Below are 20,289 nucleotides of genomic sequence, written 5' to 3' on the forward strand. Positions count from 1 at the left end.
CCTGTGCACCCCAGCTTGTGCAAAGTAGCAGAAGCAAGCTGAAAGGGGTTTAATGATGGTAAATGTGCTGTTTGTTCTTGTACGTAGCTGTGTGTTAGTCACACTATGTGCAGCTCTACTCTAATGTGTTGCAGGTACTGACTGTTTACATCTGTGTAAATATTCTCATCTGTTCATGTGCGTGCAATGGTCAATAAACAAAAGCCTGTGCTTTCGATTAAATAATCTTGTATGGCTGTTTTAATCTCTATATTCCCGGACTATATTAACAAAAACTGGTTCTGCTGGAACTCTTTTCTTCGGCTTTGACATCATACCTAAAGCAGCTGTTTAGAAGCTGTGTAAATTAAATCTGTCAGCAGGGTTAATGGCCCCTAGATTAAAAGGCCCTTTTGATGTATTTTCTTCTAATGCACTAAATAGCAACAAGCACCATGACAGTGCCTTTCTAAACATGCTTGCCCTTAAGCATTGTGAAAATATCTTGATCCATGTGATCATTGGGCACAAAGACAAAAGGATGAATCGGAGGTCATTTGATCTAATTTTTCATATATATATCGTTCATATATATATAATGAAAGAAAAAAAAGATTATTTTAGGGTATTTGGGGACAAAAGTCTTAATAGATTTAAGTTTTGTTTTACCTATGTACCACTTATTCAAAACAATTATCATATAAAACTTTTTGTTGGATAAATATTAAATACATTAATTGTCACAGATTTTTGGACTAGAAAAAAAAATGTAAATTTTTCTTAAAGGGATAGTTCACCAAAAAATGAAAATGACATTTGTTCATCTTCTGAAAACAAATTACTATTTTAGTTTTCTTTGTATACAAAAAGTATTCTTGTAGCTTCATAAAATGATGTCACATTAACTATTTATATATGTCCTTATACCTTACTCCATAGGCCTTGAACGTTTCAGTTGCGTTGCTGTCTATGCAGGATCAGAAAGCTCTCGGATTTCATTAAAATATCTTAATTTGTTTTCCGAAAAGATGAATGAAGGTCTTACGGGTTTGGAACGACATGAGGTTGAGTAATTCATTTTCATTTTTGGGTGAACTATCCCTTTAAGAGTCTTCTATCATTGACCATTTTCTTTAATGCCTGTTGATTATTCAATCACTCTTGCTTGGTTTCTGTCGTTCACTCATACTGAGGAGAGCAGAAGAAGGATCAGGTAACATGCTCCTTATATGGTCAGAACTCTCAACAAGAAGAGCACATCCTCACTGGAATCACTTCCAGTCCAAAACTGACATCATAGTCTAACAACAATGCAGAAAAAAAGTGATTTGTGTCCGTTTATAAGGGAACACACAGCACACTTTCACCCAGCCACACTGAAATGAACCAGACATGCATAGAAACATCTCAGAACTAAGAATGAAGACTTGTTTTCGTCACATATTCAACTAATTTCAGTTTGAGGCTAAATAAAGGGTAAAAGCCACTCTGCTTCACAAACAGGAAGGGAAAAAAAATCCATATTCACTCCAATTCTAAACCATTATTTAACTCCTTGAATAGAGACATAGAGTGTGCACAACTGAATTTCTGACCCAATTTTACTGATATATAGCCTCTGTAACAAAATCCCCGTCTTTACTAAACAAAACCTTGCATATGGCAGAAGGGGATTGTTTGGCTCAGTCTCTAGTGCCAAAGGACATAAATAAGCATAGATGTTCCCTTCATAGCTTCTGTTCTTCAGGAACTGATGACAAGCTGGAGGTTGTTTAAAGATGGTGATATTTGTGCCCTCAGTAGTGCTCTGTTAAATCCACAACACTGTATATATCACACAAGTGTTCAGGATCTTACCCTGAACCATTTATAGATCCCCAAAAACATTTCAGTGAACAGTTCTTAGAATCTAAAGAAGCGTTGTCCTTGATATAGAACCTGTTGTGGAATGTAAAGCTTTGATGGATGTTAAAGATTCTCAGTGGAACCATTAATGCCGTTGAGGAATTTTTGACAATGTTCAGTAGAAAAACACTGGATCATCTCTGAAAACTATGAAATCTTTGTTTTCTGTGGTTTCTCATGTCCAGCAGGCTTGTATGTAATATGTTCTACTAGAATAAAGCATCTGAAGCGACCAATTCTGAACTTCTGAGCTGTAGAATATTTCATATTTATTCTGAATGAATCACTAAACATGCAGAATGATTATTTATAACAACTCACTTAAATATCTATTTTCTCTTTGGGCTTTTATACACAATTGGTTAAGCACTAAGAGTGAATTCCAGTCTGATGTCACTGTTGATATGAACTCAAAATATTTGGATCACATCCTGATTTTTTTCTTTCACCCCCCCTTGTGGATGTTTTTAAGCTCAGTGATCCATCAGAGGAAGAGGAGACCGTCTCTCATCACCGCTGCAGACAGCTGCGACTCACACTGCTCAGTGCGCACTGGTAAGTGTGATCTAGGGATAATGGAAGATAGATGCATCATTTTTTCTAATAGAAATGCATGTATTTATTATAAGTAATAGCTGATCGTATGAAATGTCTAAAGAGTAAATTACCATGTATATACCAAATTATTTTTCTCCTGAAATATGTAACAGGTAGACTTCACAAACTTTAGAATATGTAGCATTTATGTTTTCATGGTGTTTAGGGTGAGTTTACACAAAATCTGTATAAATAATGACGATTTAATTTAATCCAAGATTTAAGACATTTAATGGAGTTTGTCCCATGAATTTTTCTGAGAGTCAGGAATGCTATTGTAATTCTTACTGGGATAAAAGTCCTTCAGGAAAAAACTCCTGCTGAATAGACAAATTATTATTGTTGTTGTTGTTATTATTATTTAGATTTTGTTCAGAATTTCAGTTTATCCAGCAGGATATCATTTCATTCTTCAAGGATTCTTATTTGTATTATAATCACATAGGTTAGTTTAAAGGGATAGTTCAATGATAGTAAATGATGACAGAATTTACATTTTTGGGTTAACTATCCCTTTAAGATTGATTCCAAATTCTGATTGAAGTAACTGACTTCTCAACAAAACCACTAAAAATATTATTTATATTTTGTTAAATCTTTTTTTTTTTTTTTTTTTTTAAGGATACTGTGGCTGTTTTTCCTTTGAAAACATTTCTCATTTCCATCTGACTCATATCTTGTGCATCTTATACACTGTACGCACATAACAGGTTAAAAATGGCTGAAAGCAGCAGAAGTAAAGTGGCTTTACAGGTCCGTGTACGTTTTGATAGTTTGTTTTTTCGATTGAAACACAAAACAAAATAACGAGAAACCACCTGTTTTTCGTTTGTCGTTTCAAACCAAAATCAAAGAAACAGTAAAAAAAGAGCCGTTCTCTCGTTTTTGGTTCTAAATCCAAAAACGAAAAATGACAAAACCAAAATCAAATAACGGTCCGATTTTGGTTTTTTGAAATTCCTTTTTCCATTTTTTCGTTTGAAGATCTACATTGAAATACAGACAGGTTGGCCACGTGACCCGGAAGTAATAGTAAATATGGCCTATCAAAATAAAAGCCAAGCTTTTTACAAACGTTTTATAAGTGGGTAATATAGGTTAACCTAATAACTTATTGTGTGTGCAGAGTTGTTACTGTTAGCACTATATTATATAATTAAATTTATATTTAATGTGGTTTCCACCGTAATGGACAGCGATTCAACGTGAATTCCCACGTGACGTCATGCGTAGGCCTAATAACGTTACTAATAATGAGGGAGATTGGGATTCCGCCATCAAAATATCAGTCCCTATCTCGTCTTTGCCATTCGATTGACACCCTCGTAAAACTTGTGTTGGTCCTCAAATATAATTTTATCCTAACGCATCATATCTATTTTCAAAAATCCCAAGGACACGCTGTTACCTCGCTCACGTTATACAGTGTTAATATAAATGTATTGAACTGGCTAGTTAACTAATAGTGATAGTAGTTTGTTTATAATACAAACAAAAACGACATATGTGAAGGTTCTCAGTCCTCCATGTAACGTTAATAATCCAACGAAGTTTAAAATCAAGGGCAGTTCAAAACGATTACAGACACCAGTAGGTGTCGCACTGTGTCTGCTTTGTGCGAGCTACTGTCATGGAGCTATTGCTTTATGTTCTGTAATTAAAACACTTTCCATTATTTTCATTACAACTGTGCTTTCACAAATCACGTTTCCTAGCACGGCTGCTTAAGGCATTAGCCTGCTCAATAAAATGAGCTCTTTCTCCTCATGTTTGATTGTCTGATTTACATGTGCTATTATACTGCGTGAAGTTTTAGTTGACTGTAACACTCACAAATTTAAAAACATGTCTCACATATAGGCCTTCAGTCCAGTGGGGTGTGTGGTTCTAGTGTGTTATAATAGACAACAAGCAGTATGTCATGAAAGTGAACATAATTTATTTTATTAAAATATTTATATTAATTTATTATTTGCATAAAATAACATAAAATGAATACAACAAAAGGAGTTCTGCAAGTGACAGTAATAGAAAATAAAATTGAACAATTTATTAATTGCATAAAATAACATAACAGATGAACATAACCAAACTTAACTATTTAACTTAACTTAAAACCTAAACCTAAACCTAAAATAAAAACTAACTAAAACAATCTCCTAACTAATAGTGTCTTTCAAAACATTCACAAACTCCCCCATCCCTGTAATTTAATTTTTTTTTTTTCTTGGAACATCTTGTCCCTGCATTTTGGGTAGTGCGGCTAGGTAGTTGCCCACTGCTCAACGCAGACCCCGCATCCAACGAGGCTGCGGCAGCACGGTGCCACAACTGGGTTTTCCATCACATCTGCAAGATTCAGAATAATTTTCAACAAGTATTTCAACAGTTGTCTCAAGCAATTTTCCTCTGTCTCATTTCACTTGTTAGTGTTACAGTGTGTTAATAGTTATATATTCCCATTGACTACAATAATTACATTTTAATAAAAATTGTAGTCATAGTAATGATATTTCTAAACATTCCCATGTATCCCCTATATATCTCTGTAGTCCTAAGCCTCTTTTTCTATATTGTATGACAGTAACATCCATATTTATTTATTTATTTTTTTTGCTGGTTACATCTTCACTGAAGCTACATCACACTTATATTGATACAAATATTAAAATCCAATATGCCATTGCAACAGGACAGTACCCACCCAGCCACAGCCTGTTCATCCTGCTGCCTTCTGGGAAGAGATATAGAAGTTTCTACTGCCGCACCAACTGCAGAGCAACTTTTCCCCCCAAGCTATCGTACTCTTAAACTATAGTTCATCCTCAGCAGCAGATCATAGTTTATTTATGTTTACCATTTTTATAATTGCTTCTATATTAGCCTGATAATTTTTGCTATGTACCAGAAGGGAGTTACAAACTCAATTTATACTTTATACTATTATATATATTATATTGTGACAAAATATATCCACCTACCTTAAAGAAGAATAAAGTGAATGTTTTGGAAAGGCAGAGTCAAAAGTTATGACCTTAAAATGATTGAAATGTTGTGGAAGGATGAGGAAGCAAGCAGGTTATGTGAGGAAACCCACCAACATCCAAGAGTTGAAGCTGTTCTGTACAGAGGAACGGGCAAAGATTCGTCCAAGTCAATAAGCAGGACATATCAAAAGTTACTGGAAACGTTTTGTTGCAGTTATTCCTGATGTAATCAGCGTTGACAGCCTGTTTTTAGTAATGTAATTATGTTTTGGGGTTTTCTTTTGAGGACCTTGTAAAATGTTCTTACCTTAGGGATTAACAAATGTTCTGCAGCCATTGATTGTACATGCATTGCCCTTGAAAGCATGTATGTGCTATATAAAGTTTCAAGACTTGTACGGATTCTCTTCACTGGCATGACACAATCAGAGTTTTGTATGTTATACAAACTGGAATGTGTATAGAGAAGAAAGATTCACACAGTATATAGCACACTGGTAAATCATTATTTTGGCTAGATGGCCTACATTAGGATTAGGACATGTCTGATGTGAGTTTGTTGTCTGAGCTGCTATAAGAAGCTGATAGCAGTGCAGTGTTATAATCAGGTTAAAACAGAAGCAGGTTTAACTCTGGGCTGGGTGAATGATGATGATGATGATGATAACTAGGCAAATAAAAACAAAATAAAATGAACAACAATAAATACATCTGTATCAGTAATCTTGATTTAAAACAGTTACCAAAGACACCATACAGTCAGTCATTTAAATACTGCCACCTGCTGGTAGAAAGGGGGAACAGTTATCCATTACGGTGGAAACCACATTAAATATAAATTTTATTATATAATATAGCGCTAACAGTAACAACTCTGCACACACAATAAGTTCTTAGGTTAACCTATATTACCAACTGTATTGAGCCAAACAATGCGCTCATTAAACGTGACTGGTGATGTCTGGATAGGCACGATATTAAATAGCTGTAATAAACTACTGTTGCTAACATATTTATTCCGGTCCAGGTTTATATAAGGCTATTTATTAATAGATTTTTCTTCTTCTAAGGTTACTCTCGTATAACGTTAGCGCTGCATATTATGACCGTTCTAAAAGCTTGGCCTTTATTTTGATAGGCCATATTTACTATTCCTTCCGGGTCACGTGGCCAACCTGTCTGTATTTCAATGTAGATCTTCAAACGAAAAAATGGAAAAAGGAATTTCAAAAAACCAAAATCGGACCGTTATTTGATTTTGGTTTTGTCATTTTTCGTTTTTGGATTTAGAACCAAAAACGAGAGAACGGCTCTTTTTTTACTGTTTCTTTGATTTTGGTTTGAAACGACAAACGAAAAACAGGTGGTTTCTCGTTATTTTGTTTTGTGTTTCAATCGAAAAAACAAACTATCAAAACGTACACGGACCTTTACAGAATTTTTGTGTCAGTAGAAACCGTCCTGCCATATAAGGACAAAGTTTTTTCGGTTACTGAAACCCTTCATCTCTTAGTCTCAACAACACATTTTTGTAATCCACTAGGTAGTGTGTATATGTCTAAAACACAACCTTTTCTTTGGAGGTCCTAATTAGGAAATGAGGGGCTCTGTAGACTGCGCAACTTCATTCTGTCCACTGGGGGCGCCACATCTCTCCTGTCCTCCATTAATGACTGGTGACACACTTCAAGTTAAACTGTAAACATATATATTAACCCCACTGTGTGTACATGTAAACAAAGACCTCTAAATTACCTACATGATGAACACTTTGCTGGACAACCTGTCTACTGCATGCCTTTTGCTGTCTGATTGATAGTTTATACTCTGTTTAGTGAGTTCAAGTATTTTTAGTATAATTATAAAAATGTCCACCTCCAGGTCATGGTTCATGAGTCAGACAGAGACACATTTACAATGTCATTTAGCAGACATTTTTATCCAATGTGACTAACAAATGAAGACATTTTTTGAGTTGTGTAGTGTATTCCAGCCTTTATTTAGATTTTAAGAAACCAGAATATCGTTATATAAATTTACATGACACTTAGATATGAGCAAATTCTGCTGTTAATCAGAGTTTTCATGTTTTATTAACACGGTGAGAGGTTAAGGTTCCACAACTTTGACCATAGAGCCATGAAATCTCTCAACATTCTCAGTAATAATCATTTGTGGACTTGACTTCTCTGTCAACAAAAGCAATTTGGACCCTAAAGTTAAACTGGCTCAAGATTGCATGTGTTTACATGTAAGAAAATATTTGGCTAAACACTTAATTAAAAATGTTTTAATAAGTACTTGTTGTTGAGATGGAAAACACTGGTATGCTGACCTACCGCACACATGTTGTCACGTCCCCTAACTGTGTGAGCTCTGGACGGGCATCAGATGAGTCACTGCTCTGTGAATAGTATTGTGGTAAATTGGCTGGATTTATTATCGTAACTGACAGGCTTTTAAGACACATTCCTGGAAAATCTGAAAGCGGAGCTGCCTATTTTGGTTACTTGGTTCATTCCTAATGGAATAGATTTAATAGATGCCTGCATCCAAGTAACATTGGTAAGCTGAAAGATCTCTGGCGAGAGATAAAATGAATTCACTTTTATGAGCCATAATAGTGCTGTTGTTTTCCAAACTGCCCCACACCTCCAATGTATTGTTACCAGTTGTTACCTCACATTCTTCAATGAATGCATCATATCCATATAAACAAGAGCCTACATCAAATGTTTTCCTTCACATCAACACTGACCCACTCTTATGTTAGTACCTTCCTCATCCTCTTAACAAGTTGCCAACAGTCTGCAGATTCCTGTATCAGGCCTTCAGCTGTTATCTGCTCTCTAGCAGGCTTTAGATAAGGGATGAGAGGGAGCTGTTTGATGCCAGATCGCTATTTCAGGCCTCCCGCGAGGACAGGTGGATCTGTTTACATTGTCCACAATGGGTCAACACTGACCACCAATCAGTCATTTCTTCGACATTTCATCCAGACAAACAAAAACACATATCTCTAAACCTCATGCATCTGCTAAAATATAGGGGTTCTTAAAAGTCACATTTAAAAATATCCAGACGGAACATCAAAGTGCTATTTACAACCAAATGATGATAGAATCACTGCTCTCAGGACTCAATAGTTTTCAAAATATATTTGAAGTGGAAGTATCAAGGCAGTTGTGTATGCCAGTGATAAAAAAAAAAATACTCAGCAGTTTGATGTGAATAATGTGTCCAGAAGTCCTGCGAAGCTGATCTTCCCGATGATATGAGATTTGTGGATGAGTTCAGATGGCTTCAATCATTTGTTCCTGTAGCCTTTACTCAACTCTGCAAACTGAGTTGCCTGTAATCTTTATTGTGCTTTTGTATAATGTCATACATATTTGTAAGTCACTACAGGAATCTGGTTGGGTGCAAATGAAGCATAGTTTTCTTTATACATGACAAAAATAAACCATTGTGAACAGAGCTCGGTTTTATTAAAAACACTGTTTAGCATAAATAGTCAAAAGTCCAGTTCATAGTGGCATCGGAGTACAGTTAAACTTGTTTGTGTGATAGCGTCCTCTTAAAACCCTTGAAACGTGGCATTTGAGAAGCAACAAATCTTTTAGTGTCCACTTTCCTTTTATTGCAACTATTGTTTAAACAGACGAGCCAATAGCAATACAAAGTTTATTTCACAATATAAGCGCTGATAAATAAAGTAGTTCTAGGTGAACTTATAAAGTCCTGGAATGGCCCTTAATTTACTAATCCTCTCCTATCCACCAGAACCAATGAAAGGCTGTAAATTCCTTTATTCTGCTCTCAGATGTCACAAGCAAGGAATTCAGATGAATTCATTCCCGTCTCTCTGACTCCCCCCCTCTTCACTTATCTTTTGCAGCATAGCCTAACATGGAGAGGACAGCTGATGCTTTGGTTGGGATTGTTGGGTTTGGGAGGACAGGCAATGGGTGTGGTGGGCAACTGGGGGGCAGCTGGGGTTGTATATATGACAAATAACTCTGAAGAGAAGAGTGGAGTTCCCCTGTAACACTTTTGGCTGTGTGGTTATCTCCATCCATCTTTCCATTTCCTCAAGGCTTTCCTGTATTTCCTGAAAGCAGATATGACTTTCCACAGGCACTCAGGTAAAGATGTACAGTCATGAAAAGCTTTCGGTGGATCGGCCCATGGCTGTGCATCCTTTGGCACTTCTTTTGCTGGATATGGTTTATAGCTGAACTTACTCTATTATTCAAGAGTTTGGTTTTTTTTTTTTGTTTTAACATTGATAATAAGAAATCAGCATATTAGAATGGTGACACTGAAAACTGGAGTAATAATGCTGTAAATTCAGCTTTGTATCATAAATTACATTTTAAAATGTATTAAAATAGAAAACGGTTATTTTAAATCGTAATATTATTTCAAGATATTACTGTTTTTACTGTGTCTTACTTGGTTTTGCATGTTTCTGGAGTGGTTTCCGGTAAAGTTTGTTTAATATTTCCAGTACAGATCAATATTCATCTTATTTGAAGGCCTGTGCGATATCAGTATCAGACCATCTTAGCTAGCCATTAGGTAACCCAATGTACCAAATCTGTGTAATTTTGTTGTTGAGCTCAGGTAGCAGCTGTGTTCTTCTATGTAACTGAATTCACAAGACAAATTCTCAAGCTAATTCTCCACGATCAGTCTTTTCTCTTTGTTAGTGTCAAATATAAGTGCAATCAATCAATATTTGCTTTAATGTGGACATGCTCTTTTTGGTTACTGTTCTCGGCATGGCTGAATTTGATCTCTCGTTGATAGTTTGAGCTGCATTTGCTCTTCGCTTTGGGACAATGTGGTTAATTTGATAAGACTTTGACAGAGCGAGTTTAAAATGAACAGCTGATGGACGGTCTCCCAAAAGGCTTAAGGATTGAGCATACTGATATTTCAGTTCATGGAAGCCACAACACTAATGCTTGTATACAGTACATCTGAAGTCAGAGGAGAGACTTTCAGAATCTAGATTTTTTTTTTTTTTTATTCACAGATTCGGTTGTGTTGGAAATTTCACCCAGATTATCTTCTCTTTGGCAGCATTTTGTTCTATATTAGGATATACTATAATATTTTAGGTCAAGGCTTTTATTTCTGTCACATCATTCACTAATATTAATCGTCATTGTTGGGAACGTTGGAATCAAATGTTAGAATGTCAGCTCAACTCTTCTTTTTTTCAATCCCAGGTTCCATTTCTGTCCTGTTTCGTTTCAAGAATCATGTTATCGTTTTGATGAAATCAGTAGAATTTATTCCATAATGACGGCTATATTTACTTCAGGGCTAACAATAGGATTTTGACAGAGATAAATCCCACTGGTAAGAATGATTCAGTACTCTAAAAATACAGCTTCACTTATCAATGACCAGAAAATTCAGCTTTGGCACCATCAGAGGTGAAGTGTTAGTAGCCACATCTGGAGACTTGGCCTTTGGCTTTTCAAGCAGACTTTTCTAGATTGTTTGGCATGCAGTTGCTAAGCTGTGTTTACAACAGATGCAGACGTGCAGCCAAAACATTTAACATCCTAACAATATCTTGCAACCCAAGGGACACTGGGTAATTTAAGTCCGAAACATTGGCTATATGTGCTGATCAATGCTAAGTGCAATACTTTTTATGATCTATATAAAAGAGTAGCTGTCCATGCGGCCTCTCCATTATTTCAAGAGTATTTAAAAAACAATAATCTGTCATCGAAACAGGAAATTCCGGAAGCTAATTTAAATGCCTTTAAAAGTCCCTCCCAGTCAAATCAGTCCCTTTAGACAACACGGATTCCTGTTATTGCGTTATACTGTCCTCGTGTGGTGATTTGAGATATTAAAATAATCACTAGACATAAGAACATGTAGCACTTAGTAGAGAGAATCATGTAGTTTCTGCTGGATCAGTACTGTAGAACAAAATGATGAATGTTAAAGTGCTCCAATATTCTCTGTTTTGGTACAGGTCAGTTCTCATTATAAAGTTTAATCAGTTAGTAGGTGTGGAATGGAGCAGAAGAGATCACGCATTCATCTAGTCATTCAGTTTATATCATATACCAAAATGTATTTCAGGGTCAAAACATACATTTCCATAAAAAAACAAAAAAACAAAAACAAATAAATGAATAAATTTTCTTGGATTTAAATATACAGAGGGCAACATAAATACTGTATATATTTTTTTATATTTTAAAAACCCTCCATTTATTGAAAAAATGTCAGTAATATATTGGTACAAAAACATATTTATAAAAACTAAATGTAATATTTTAGCAAATATATCTGTGTAGTTTTTTAAATGAAAGATTTTTTTTATTTTTTTTTGCAGAGTGGGAATGAATAATTTAACCACCAAATAGTTCAAACTACAAAAAAAAAAAAAAAAAAATTCATATCTTACAGAACCATTGATACTCTCGTCCTAATTTGACATGTCTAATATGAATTGTTTCAAAATCCATATTGCACGTTATAAACGTATGGTTTTGCAGTCAGCCTTTGTTTTGTCCCTGCAGGCCCCCGCAGCTATCTGAGCTCCACCATGAGCGAGCGTTTCGACTGCTTCTACTGCAGAGAGAACCTGCAGGGCAAGAAGTACGCCAAGAAAGATGACAAGCCTGTGTGCGTGCGCTGCTTCGACAAGATCTGCGCCAACACCTGCGCCGAGTGTCGCAAGCCTATAGGTGCTGATGCAAAGGTGGGTGGTGATGAATGAAGAAAAATCATTTTAAAGAGCATTTTACATTGTGCAGATCTCACGGTGCTTTCTATCCAGGAGCTGACCCATAAGAACCGCCACTGGCACGAGGGCTGCTTCTGCTGTGCCAAGTGCTACAAGCCGCTGGCCGATGAGCCTTTCGCTGCCAAGGACGATGGCAAGATCATGTGTGGGAAGTGTGGAGACCGTGACGGATCGCCTCGCTGCCAGGGCTGCTACAAAGTGATTACTCCAGGTGTGTGCACAAAAACACATCAAATGTCTCACACAGTAGAGTGTTGTAACTCACAGCAAAGTTCTGGTGTTTCTCCATAGGAGCTAAGAATGTGGAGTACAAGCATAAAGTCTGGCATGAAGAGTGTTTCATCTGCTCTGAGTGCAAGCAGCCAATCGGCAGCCAGAGCTTCCTGACCAAGGGTGAGGAGATGTACTGCACTGCCTGCCATGAGAAGAAGTTTGCCAAGCACTGTGCCCGCTGCAAGGAGGTCAGTTAACAGTATACTGAAGGATTTTACTGTCAGAAAACTCAATAGATGGAACAGAAACGCAACTTCAGTGTTTGCGGCTATTACAGTACAGTGTAGTGAAGTACAAATTCAGGCATATTGCATGCAGAGTCAGACGGCCATAATTGCAAAATTAATTTTGAAGCAAACTGTTGTACATGTACTTGACAAACAAATAACTTTGAATTTGGGGTTGGTAAGATTTTAATGTTTTTCCAAAAAGTCTCTTATGTACATCAAGGCTGCATTTATTCAAATCAAAACGCAATGTTGTGAAACATTTTAGCAATTTAAAGAAACTGTTTTCTGTTTGAATATATTTTAGGGTAATTTAATTCCTTTGATGCCTAGCTTAATTTTCAGCATCTTTATTCCAGTCTTCACATGATCCTTCAGAAATCATTCATGGATGCCTATTTGCTGTAATAATTTTATCAATGTTGAAAATGGTTGTGCTTCATATTTACATGAAAACCTTGATGCATTTTGTTTTTCAGGAATCTCTGATAAATGTGAGCCTGGACCACAAATCCAGTTTTAAGTCCTGGGGTATATTTTTAGCAATATACCAAATTTCTTTCTTCTTTCAAAACTTACTTTTTGATTATTAATATGCATGGGTAAGAATTAATTTGGACAACTTCAAAGGCGATTTTCTCAGTACTTCGATTTTTTTGTACTCTCAGATTCCAGATTTGCTAATATTTGTATCTCCGCCAAATATTGGACAATCCCAGTAAACCATACATCAATGGAAAGCTTATTTATTCAGCGTTCATATAATGTAGAAATCTCACTTAAGACTGGTTTTGTGCTCCAGGGTCACAAATATATGTTCTTTTGAACGGTCTATTCGATCACACCACAAAATCAGTTTAATGCATAATGCCTCACTGAACACAAACTCTCACTATTACAATTGCTAGCAAATTTTTACAGAGAAACAGCAATCAATATGCTAAAGTAAACATGATGTTTGAAGGGTTCTTATTTTTCTATGGTCTAGTATACACAGAACTCTATGTTGCTTTATAGTATATCTTTTATAGTATTTATAATATATGAAGTAAATGCAGAGTTAACTGTTGCTCATCTTGTGTCGGTTGAAAGAACGACTCTTGAAACGGCACACAGACAATCAAATTCAGAAGACCAGATCTAACCATTCCTACAAGGCATGTTCTGAACCCGCTGTACTTTTGTCTGATCGGTCCCAACAATCAGGTCATTAGCAGCGGTGGAATCAACTATCAGAACCAGCCTTGGCACTCGGAGTGCTTCGTGTGTAACACATGCAAGAAACCTCTGGCTGGAACTCGTTTCACGGCCCATGAAGATCAGTTCTACTGTGTGAACTGCTATAAGTCTGATGTGGCCAAGAAATGCTCTGGATGTCAAAATCCCATTACAGGTATAATCTGCAAACATGCATCTGTCCCAGTATCATTCTTTTTTTTCTCCACAATTACAAAAAACATTAAACTTTAAAGGGTTTGTTCACCCAAAAATGAAAATGCGGTCGTTAATTACTCACCTTCATGTCGTTCCAAACCCGTATGAGCTTCATTCGTATTCAGAACACAAATTAAAATACTTTTGATGAAATCCGAGAGCTTTCTGACACGTTCAAGGTTCAGAAAGATAGCAAGGACATTGCTCTGAAGATGAAGAAGTTCTTATGGCTTGGAATGACGTGTAATTATTGACAGAATTTTATGTTTTTGGGAGAACTATCCCTTTGAAGGAATAGAAAGCTTCCCTAATAATCGCATTACTTATAATAATTAAAAATCCATATTTACCTTGTTGTCTTTCTGTTCAAGGATTTGGCAAAGGAACCAACGTGGTGAACTACGAGGACAAAACCTGGCACGAATACTGCTTTAATTGCAAAAAATGCTCCCTCTCTATGGCCCACAAACGCTTTGTCATTAACGGAAATGACATCTACTGCCCTGACTGCGCCAAAAAGCTCTGAGGGCCTGATACAGCTGATTTATGTACAATTAATATACAATAATAATGACGTGTTGAAATCTCACAAAGCTTTGAGTGTTCAAGTTCAGAGAAACCAGTGAGGGTGTTTGCATTGATAAATCACTGGAAGATTATGATTATTTTTATCAAGTTCTTGGAGCAGATAATAAGTGCTATATGAAGGGCTTATCTTATGCAAAACATATTACTGCAGTCATATATGCAATCGCTGCATTAACAAACCTAACAATACATTTTAAGCTTCAGTTGTCGCAATGCTATAATGGTGAAACTGTGTGATGTTACAATAGGAATACAACATGCATTGTAAAATACATTAAGTAAACTCATTTTGCTTTGTGGAATTTTTTTTTTGATTGGTTTCAGGATAATTCCTTTGAAATTTTTTTATTCAAGTCTTTCTGTTAATACAACTAATAAAAAGAGACAAACTGATGAACATATTCAAACCACTGCGCGTGAAACAATAAATGACTCCGAACATTTAATTTTCCAAAACTTTATTTTAACAATTTATATTTTCCCAGTACACTTTAGATATATTTACAAATATAATTTGTGGTCAGGGCTATTTCAAGACAAGAAAATGCTCTAACAAAAGCAGATCTCATTCATGACCCTGGTCGAGGAGAGTGATTGTCATGGCCGAGGTAAGCTCACGTGACACGTTAAGGTATTAATTAAATACAGCTCATTCAGCATCTAAGGCACCGTCCTATTCTAGCCCTGTATTGAGTAAGCAACCTTAAAGAGCAGTTTTAGTTCTGATGTATAAAGCGCAAAGGGCTCTAAAGCTCCTATTAGTGGAAACATCTGCATTGGAGTAAACTCGTCTGAAAGTGGCTTGTGTTAGTGTATTACGAAAGCAAACGCAACTAACACATACACACACGCCTCAGTGATTAGGTCTGCAGCAGCTACACCACAACATGAAGCGATTTAGGAAATGTGAAGTGTCATGAGTATAAAAGGCCAAAGAGCGCTGGTCAATTCTAACCTCAGCGAACACTTTTCCACTGGAGTCTAAGAGCCCGAGTCCTAAAGCAAGAAAGTGACTAATATACAACAAAAGATAAAAATCACAGAAAGCGTTTGCATATAAAATAATAGAAGAACATTAAATACGTATTGAGGGGTCTACAGTATTTCTAAATGTGGATGGAATGATACAAATAAGGAAAATTTACTTGTCAGTTAACCACGAACTCAACGGTTTCTTTAAGCTTCGCGGCCTTTAACTGGTCTGTGAATAACATTTTAAAGGAAACACAACTACAGTACACAAAGCCAACTGAACCCTTCAAGCATATGGAGACCAACAGTCAAATGCCAAATCACACTTCCCCTCAATCCTCTAGCTGCAAATGTACATCGCAATTCTCAACCTCAATGAGAGGCAATATGCTTGATGGATTCTCTGCAAACATCCCTGTTCAAATTCAAAGCAGCTTCATCACCAAATAGCCCTCTTGACTTCGCTTGTATCCCTGTTCACATTCTTTTTTCCAACTCACTTCACCCTCCTTTCAAAAACGTGTGCTAGTGCTGCTGTGTACAGTTCGTTACATCTGGCCTGTCAGATTAGCAACAGCGTTTCTTACAGTACAGTGCTGTACCACACTATACAGTACACTAACTTGCTTCCTAGTTCTTATTCCCAACCACAAGTAAAGCCAGACAGCTTAATACTGATTATATAATACTTAGTTATGTTTACTTGCGCTTTAAATATATATTTATGCATTTTTAAAGAGGGAACTACATTTATTGTGATTATTTAGGCCATGAATGGATGTGAGAACTAACAGGAACTGTATATACACGAGGAAACATCGGGACCTGATAGTACAGTACAACCCTGAGGGGACTTCGGGCATTGGAGAATATGAAATCATTCAAGTTTAGCCACTGGAACATGTTTCATCAAACTCCAGGGAACAGAAACATGCCGAAAGTGTGCAAGTAAGAGTTACAGTAATTCTCTGTGTTATGTTACGCAATATAGTAGCAGATAGATTAATGTAGACATACTGAGGGTCACTTAAATTAGATATTTGCTAACTAGTCATATTTATGTACAGGGAGAACAGGATATCAACAATACAGATATTTACTACAGAACAGGAATGAACATAAAAACCACAAAAGTGTTACATCAGTCTGCATTGAGCCCCATCATCCTTCAATCTCAGAGCTCAGGGCAGTATAAACATGTTTGCACTCCGTTTTATTTAGAATCAGTCTGGTAAACGGTTTTAATGAAACCTCTCGAGTGAGATTTGCTATCTACAAGTGTTACACAGCAGGAATGCTTAAGTTGTTGCACAGGAGATATAGTGTTAAACACTATACAGTGGTGATGTTTATGCCTTTAGAGAGGAGAAACAGAAGCTTAGAGGAAAATATCCTGAGGTCACATTTAAAGCACATCAGAAAAGGAGAGTTGCTGCACTAGCAGCCCGTCTAACCTCATGTTTCTACATTGGGTCACACTACTGCGCTCGGCTCAGGGTTTAATTAGTATATCTGTGACTGGAACCAATGTCAGCAGAAGATATGTGAGGGTTTCCTTTTTCAAAATGCTTCACACTGACTCGACCAACCGGATTATTCAACAAAACGCTAAAGTTGAAGCTATAACGAATTTGTATGTGCCACGTGAACACCTGGAATTTAGCAAAAAAAAGTGCTCGTGGTAACCGTCAAGAGACAACAGCGATTTAAATGTGAAGAAGCCGCATGAATAAATAAGTTGTCTCCACATTTAAAAGACAAAAAAAAAAAAAACATTTAAGAAATGTATGGAAAAAAAACAAATCCTGATGTCAAAATGATAAAGATGTAGAGCTGATTAACAAAGCAAGCACACTGAAGGAATCATTTCCCCTGAAGCGTTTCTTTAGCTTGTTACTTCCAACTTGTCTTTATTTTCTCTTGCCTTATCCGTCTATTATCTGCAGGGGCTGTGTGGCACTGGGTGCTTTCCCTGGCTGTCCAGACGAGTCTGAGGCTCAGCTGGACGTGACTCACGGAGTGCAATATTCAGCAGGCCTTAAACAGACCTGCGCATTCACATCTCTGAGAAAACAAGAGAAACATGAGGTCAATTCAATATAAACACCATTCAGATGACTTGAGAGTAAAAAGCCATTACCAGACAGGGCTTCAATGGGCTGGGCTGGATGAATTGAGCTGGTTTTCTCCTCAAAGGCCATTCTAGGCCCTTCAGGGCCCCCATCGTCCATCAGGGGTTTGTTCTTCGCATGAACACCCAGATCGATCAGCTCCTCGAAGCTCCAGGATCCTCCTTTGCCATTCAATCCTTGCACCAGGTTCACTTTAGAGTCTTCGTTCACAAACTCTGAGCCCTCCATCAGACAGGACTTGGGAGGGGGGCTGCTGGAGATTAAAACACAAATATAAAAGGTGACTTATGTACCACTAGAGTAGCGCACATGAAACTAGAGTAAATTAAGACATTTTTGTACCTGTCCACCGAGGGATCCTCTGTGCTGGGTCCATTGTTGTTCTCTTTATTGTCCACATCTGTTTGTGTGTTCATACTATCATCTGGCCCGTCTTGCTCTGTGACCGGCTCCTCCACAGATAAGTGATGCTCCTGAGAGTCTGATGGCTCTGTCTCCTTGGAATTCTCCTCTGACTCGAGAGCCTCATTCTCTAAATTTGAATATTTATAACATTTAATATCGCAATGTCAATTTTTCCAGTATTGTGCAGATGAAAGTTACATATGGTGAGAGATTATATCTTGCGGTCTTTTTGAATTTGCTTAGTAAATTTTTTTGTAAATACTGTGTAAAACAGGTGTTCAGCTTCATTTCAGCAATTCTCCTATAACTTGTCACTTGCTTGTCAGTGGACCATCAGTCATCTGCTGCATAGAAACTCACTGTTGTTGCCAACAAAATAACATTCTGCCATTTCTGGCATGAACTGACCCTCATTTTCACAGTTTATTTGGTCCTCAGCCTCCTCTTCGTCTTCATCAGGAATGTCTCTCTCATCATTACTCTGAGAGAACACGCAGACTCAACGTAAGTAACTGCTTGGGAGTCGAAATGATGCATAACAAGCAGATACATCATGTCTCAATTCTACATAAGCCATATGCTATAAAGTTAAAGCCGGTAAACTTGCCTTAAAATCCATTTGGTCCGTTTTCCTGGTTCTCTTCATAATTTCTTCAATTCTCTGCAGATGGAGACAACATTGAAGCAACTTTCAACGATTCTTTAAACTATAGCTGTTCACTTAAATTCAAATTGTGTAAATGTCAGTGTCTTGTGATGGCGTTGGCCTTTACCTTCTTTCTCTCCATGCGCTCTTGTTGGTTCTTTTGCATAATGAGTGCTCTCTCCTGACGCTGCCTCTCTGCTTCCTCTTGGGCCTTTGCTTCAGCCTCCTCGCGCTGCCATTGAATGTGCAAGGAGTCAATTATTCAAACAGAGCAGCTCTATTGGGGTTTCTGTGCAAGGAGACTTTCAACTCACCTCTTTCTGTAACTCAACCTGTCTTTGCTGCTCCTCCAGCTCCATTCGCTGTCTCTCCTCCTCTGCTATAAGAGCCTGCTTCTCCTCTTCTTTCTTCCTCTCCTCTGCAAGCCTCTTCTCCTCCTCTATACGCCTCAAGCGCTCCTCCTCCGCCAGCCGCTTCTCCTCCTCTTTCCTCAGCCTGTTGAGACATGACACTTCAGGGCCTCTGGCACTTCAAAAGTAAATAGTTTTAACACAGCAAGCTAAGGATCAATCCAGCTTTAATAACTGCATAACAAACCTGCTCTTACAAACAAGAAAAACAAGAATACAACTACAAAGTAATGCCAGTGTTTTTGTTCCTGTTCTTCTGAGTAATTGTAGGTTTAGAGGTCATAATACTTATATGTGACACTGAAACACAACACTGAAGCTTATCAAATAAACACACCTCTCCTCTTCTTCTTTCTGTATGCGGAGTTGCTCTTCTTTCTCTTTTTGCTCGCGTGCTAGACGTCGGTTCTCTGCCAGGATCTTAGAAGCCTCTGCAGCCGAGTTAGAGCCTGCGACAGCTTTGGAACTGGATTCTGTAAACACATATACATTACATAGAGTAACATTATATTTGCTGTTATTTATAGATCATGAATTACTTCTATAAAAATAAACAATAAAATGCATTAAAAGACTGGGAAAGTCTCATTCACAAAGTAAAATTAGAATAGATTTATGTTTTCAGCAGAGGGTACTGCGTCTCAAGGATAACCCTGCACACTGTATAAAAACTCAGTAAACCCAGAAGCATCTGACCTTGTTAGTAGATATCTTAAGACATTCATTAAACAAAATGTGCTGGTTTGCTGCTGTCATAGTTCTAAGGCTTTGTTTTGGCCAGACATTTGGCAAGGCAGGAAGCAGTAAAAAGCTGACTCATTTTCAAAGCTTATTTCCTATTACTAGATGCTTTCATTAAAGCTGCCAAATCATATCATTTTAACCTATTTTTTCTTTTTTTATTCATTTTGTTTAACAGTGAAATTACTGGTGGAAAAAACTAAATTTCC

The 20,289-nt window shown here is 37.1% G+C and overlaps 2 protein-coding genes across 26 annotated transcripts in view; one reads left to right on the plus strand and one right to left on the minus strand.

The window, feature by feature from the left end:
• The first annotated feature begins 2,329 nt into the window (after nucleotides 1–2,329).
• Nucleotides 2,330–15,175, plus strand: LOC127971089 (four and a half LIM domains protein 1-like). 2 transcript variants are annotated; one of them, XM_052573867.1, is made up of 6 exons: nucleotides 2,330–2,439; nucleotides 12,026–12,207; nucleotides 12,286–12,463; nucleotides 12,544–12,713; nucleotides 13,959–14,145; nucleotides 14,558–15,175. In XM_052573867.1, exons 1-6 carry the CDS (start codon nucleotides 2,346–2,348, stop codon nucleotides 14,710–14,712), a joined length of 966 nt encoding a protein of 321 aa, XP_052429827.1. In that variant the 5' UTR covers nucleotides 2,330–2,345; the 3' UTR covers nucleotides 14,713–15,175. The 2 variants fall into 2 exon arrangements, with proteins under 2 accessions (XP_052429827.1, XP_052429829.1); XM_052573869.1 differs by lacking the exon at nucleotides 2,330–2,439 and adding an exon at nucleotides 9,447–9,613.
• Nucleotides 15,176–15,215: 40 nt separating this feature from the next.
• LOC127971086 (ensconsin) overlaps nucleotides 15,216–20,289 on the minus strand; it is a 30,485-nt gene continuing 25,411 nt past the window's right edge. For 22 of the 24 annotated variants that reach the window (XM_052573855.1, XM_052573854.1, XM_052573866.1 and 19 more), the window contains 8 exons: nucleotides 19,677–19,812; nucleotides 19,244–19,424; nucleotides 19,057–19,161; nucleotides 18,891–18,944; nucleotides 18,692–18,764; nucleotides 18,221–18,410; nucleotides 17,887–18,131; nucleotides 15,216–17,810 (listed from right to left, as the gene is read on the minus strand). In XM_052573855.1, the coding sequence (XP_052429815.1) occupies nucleotides 17,803–17,810; nucleotides 17,887–18,131; nucleotides 18,221–18,410; nucleotides 18,692–18,764; nucleotides 18,891–18,944; nucleotides 19,057–19,161; nucleotides 19,244–19,424; nucleotides 19,677–19,812 (992 nt within the window). In that variant the 3' untranslated portion in view covers nucleotides 15,216–17,802. The remainder of the gene's footprint in view (nucleotides 17,811–17,886; nucleotides 18,132–18,220; nucleotides 18,411–18,691; nucleotides 18,765–18,890; nucleotides 18,945–19,056; nucleotides 19,162–19,243; nucleotides 19,425–19,676; nucleotides 19,813–20,289) is intronic. The other 2 variants (XM_052573860.1, XM_052573842.1) reach the window with 1 other exon arrangement.

The sequence above is a fragment of the Carassius gibelio genome, chromosome B14 (genome assembly GCF_023724105.1).
Source record: "Carassius gibelio isolate Cgi1373 ecotype wild population from Czech Republic chromosome B14, carGib1.2-hapl.c, whole genome shotgun sequence".
In the NCBI taxonomy this organism is placed as follows: domain Eukaryota; kingdom Metazoa; phylum Chordata; class Actinopteri; order Cypriniformes; family Cyprinidae; genus Carassius; species Carassius gibelio.

Excerpts from the sequence above, each read along its gene's own strand:
- LOC127971089 (XM_052573867.1), top strand. The coding sequence starts at position 2,346 with ATGTTTTTAAGCTCAGTGATCCATCAGAGGAAGAGGAGACCGTCTCTC. Across the intron at positions 12,208-12,285 it reads CTATAGGTGCTGATGCAAAG|GAGCTGACCCATAAGAACCG; the intron begins GTGGGTGGTGAT and ends CTTTCTATCCAG. Across the intron at positions 14,146-14,557 it reads ATGTCAAAATCCCATTACAG|GATTTGGCAAAGGAACCAAC; the intron begins GTATAATCTGCA and ends TTTCTGTTCAAG.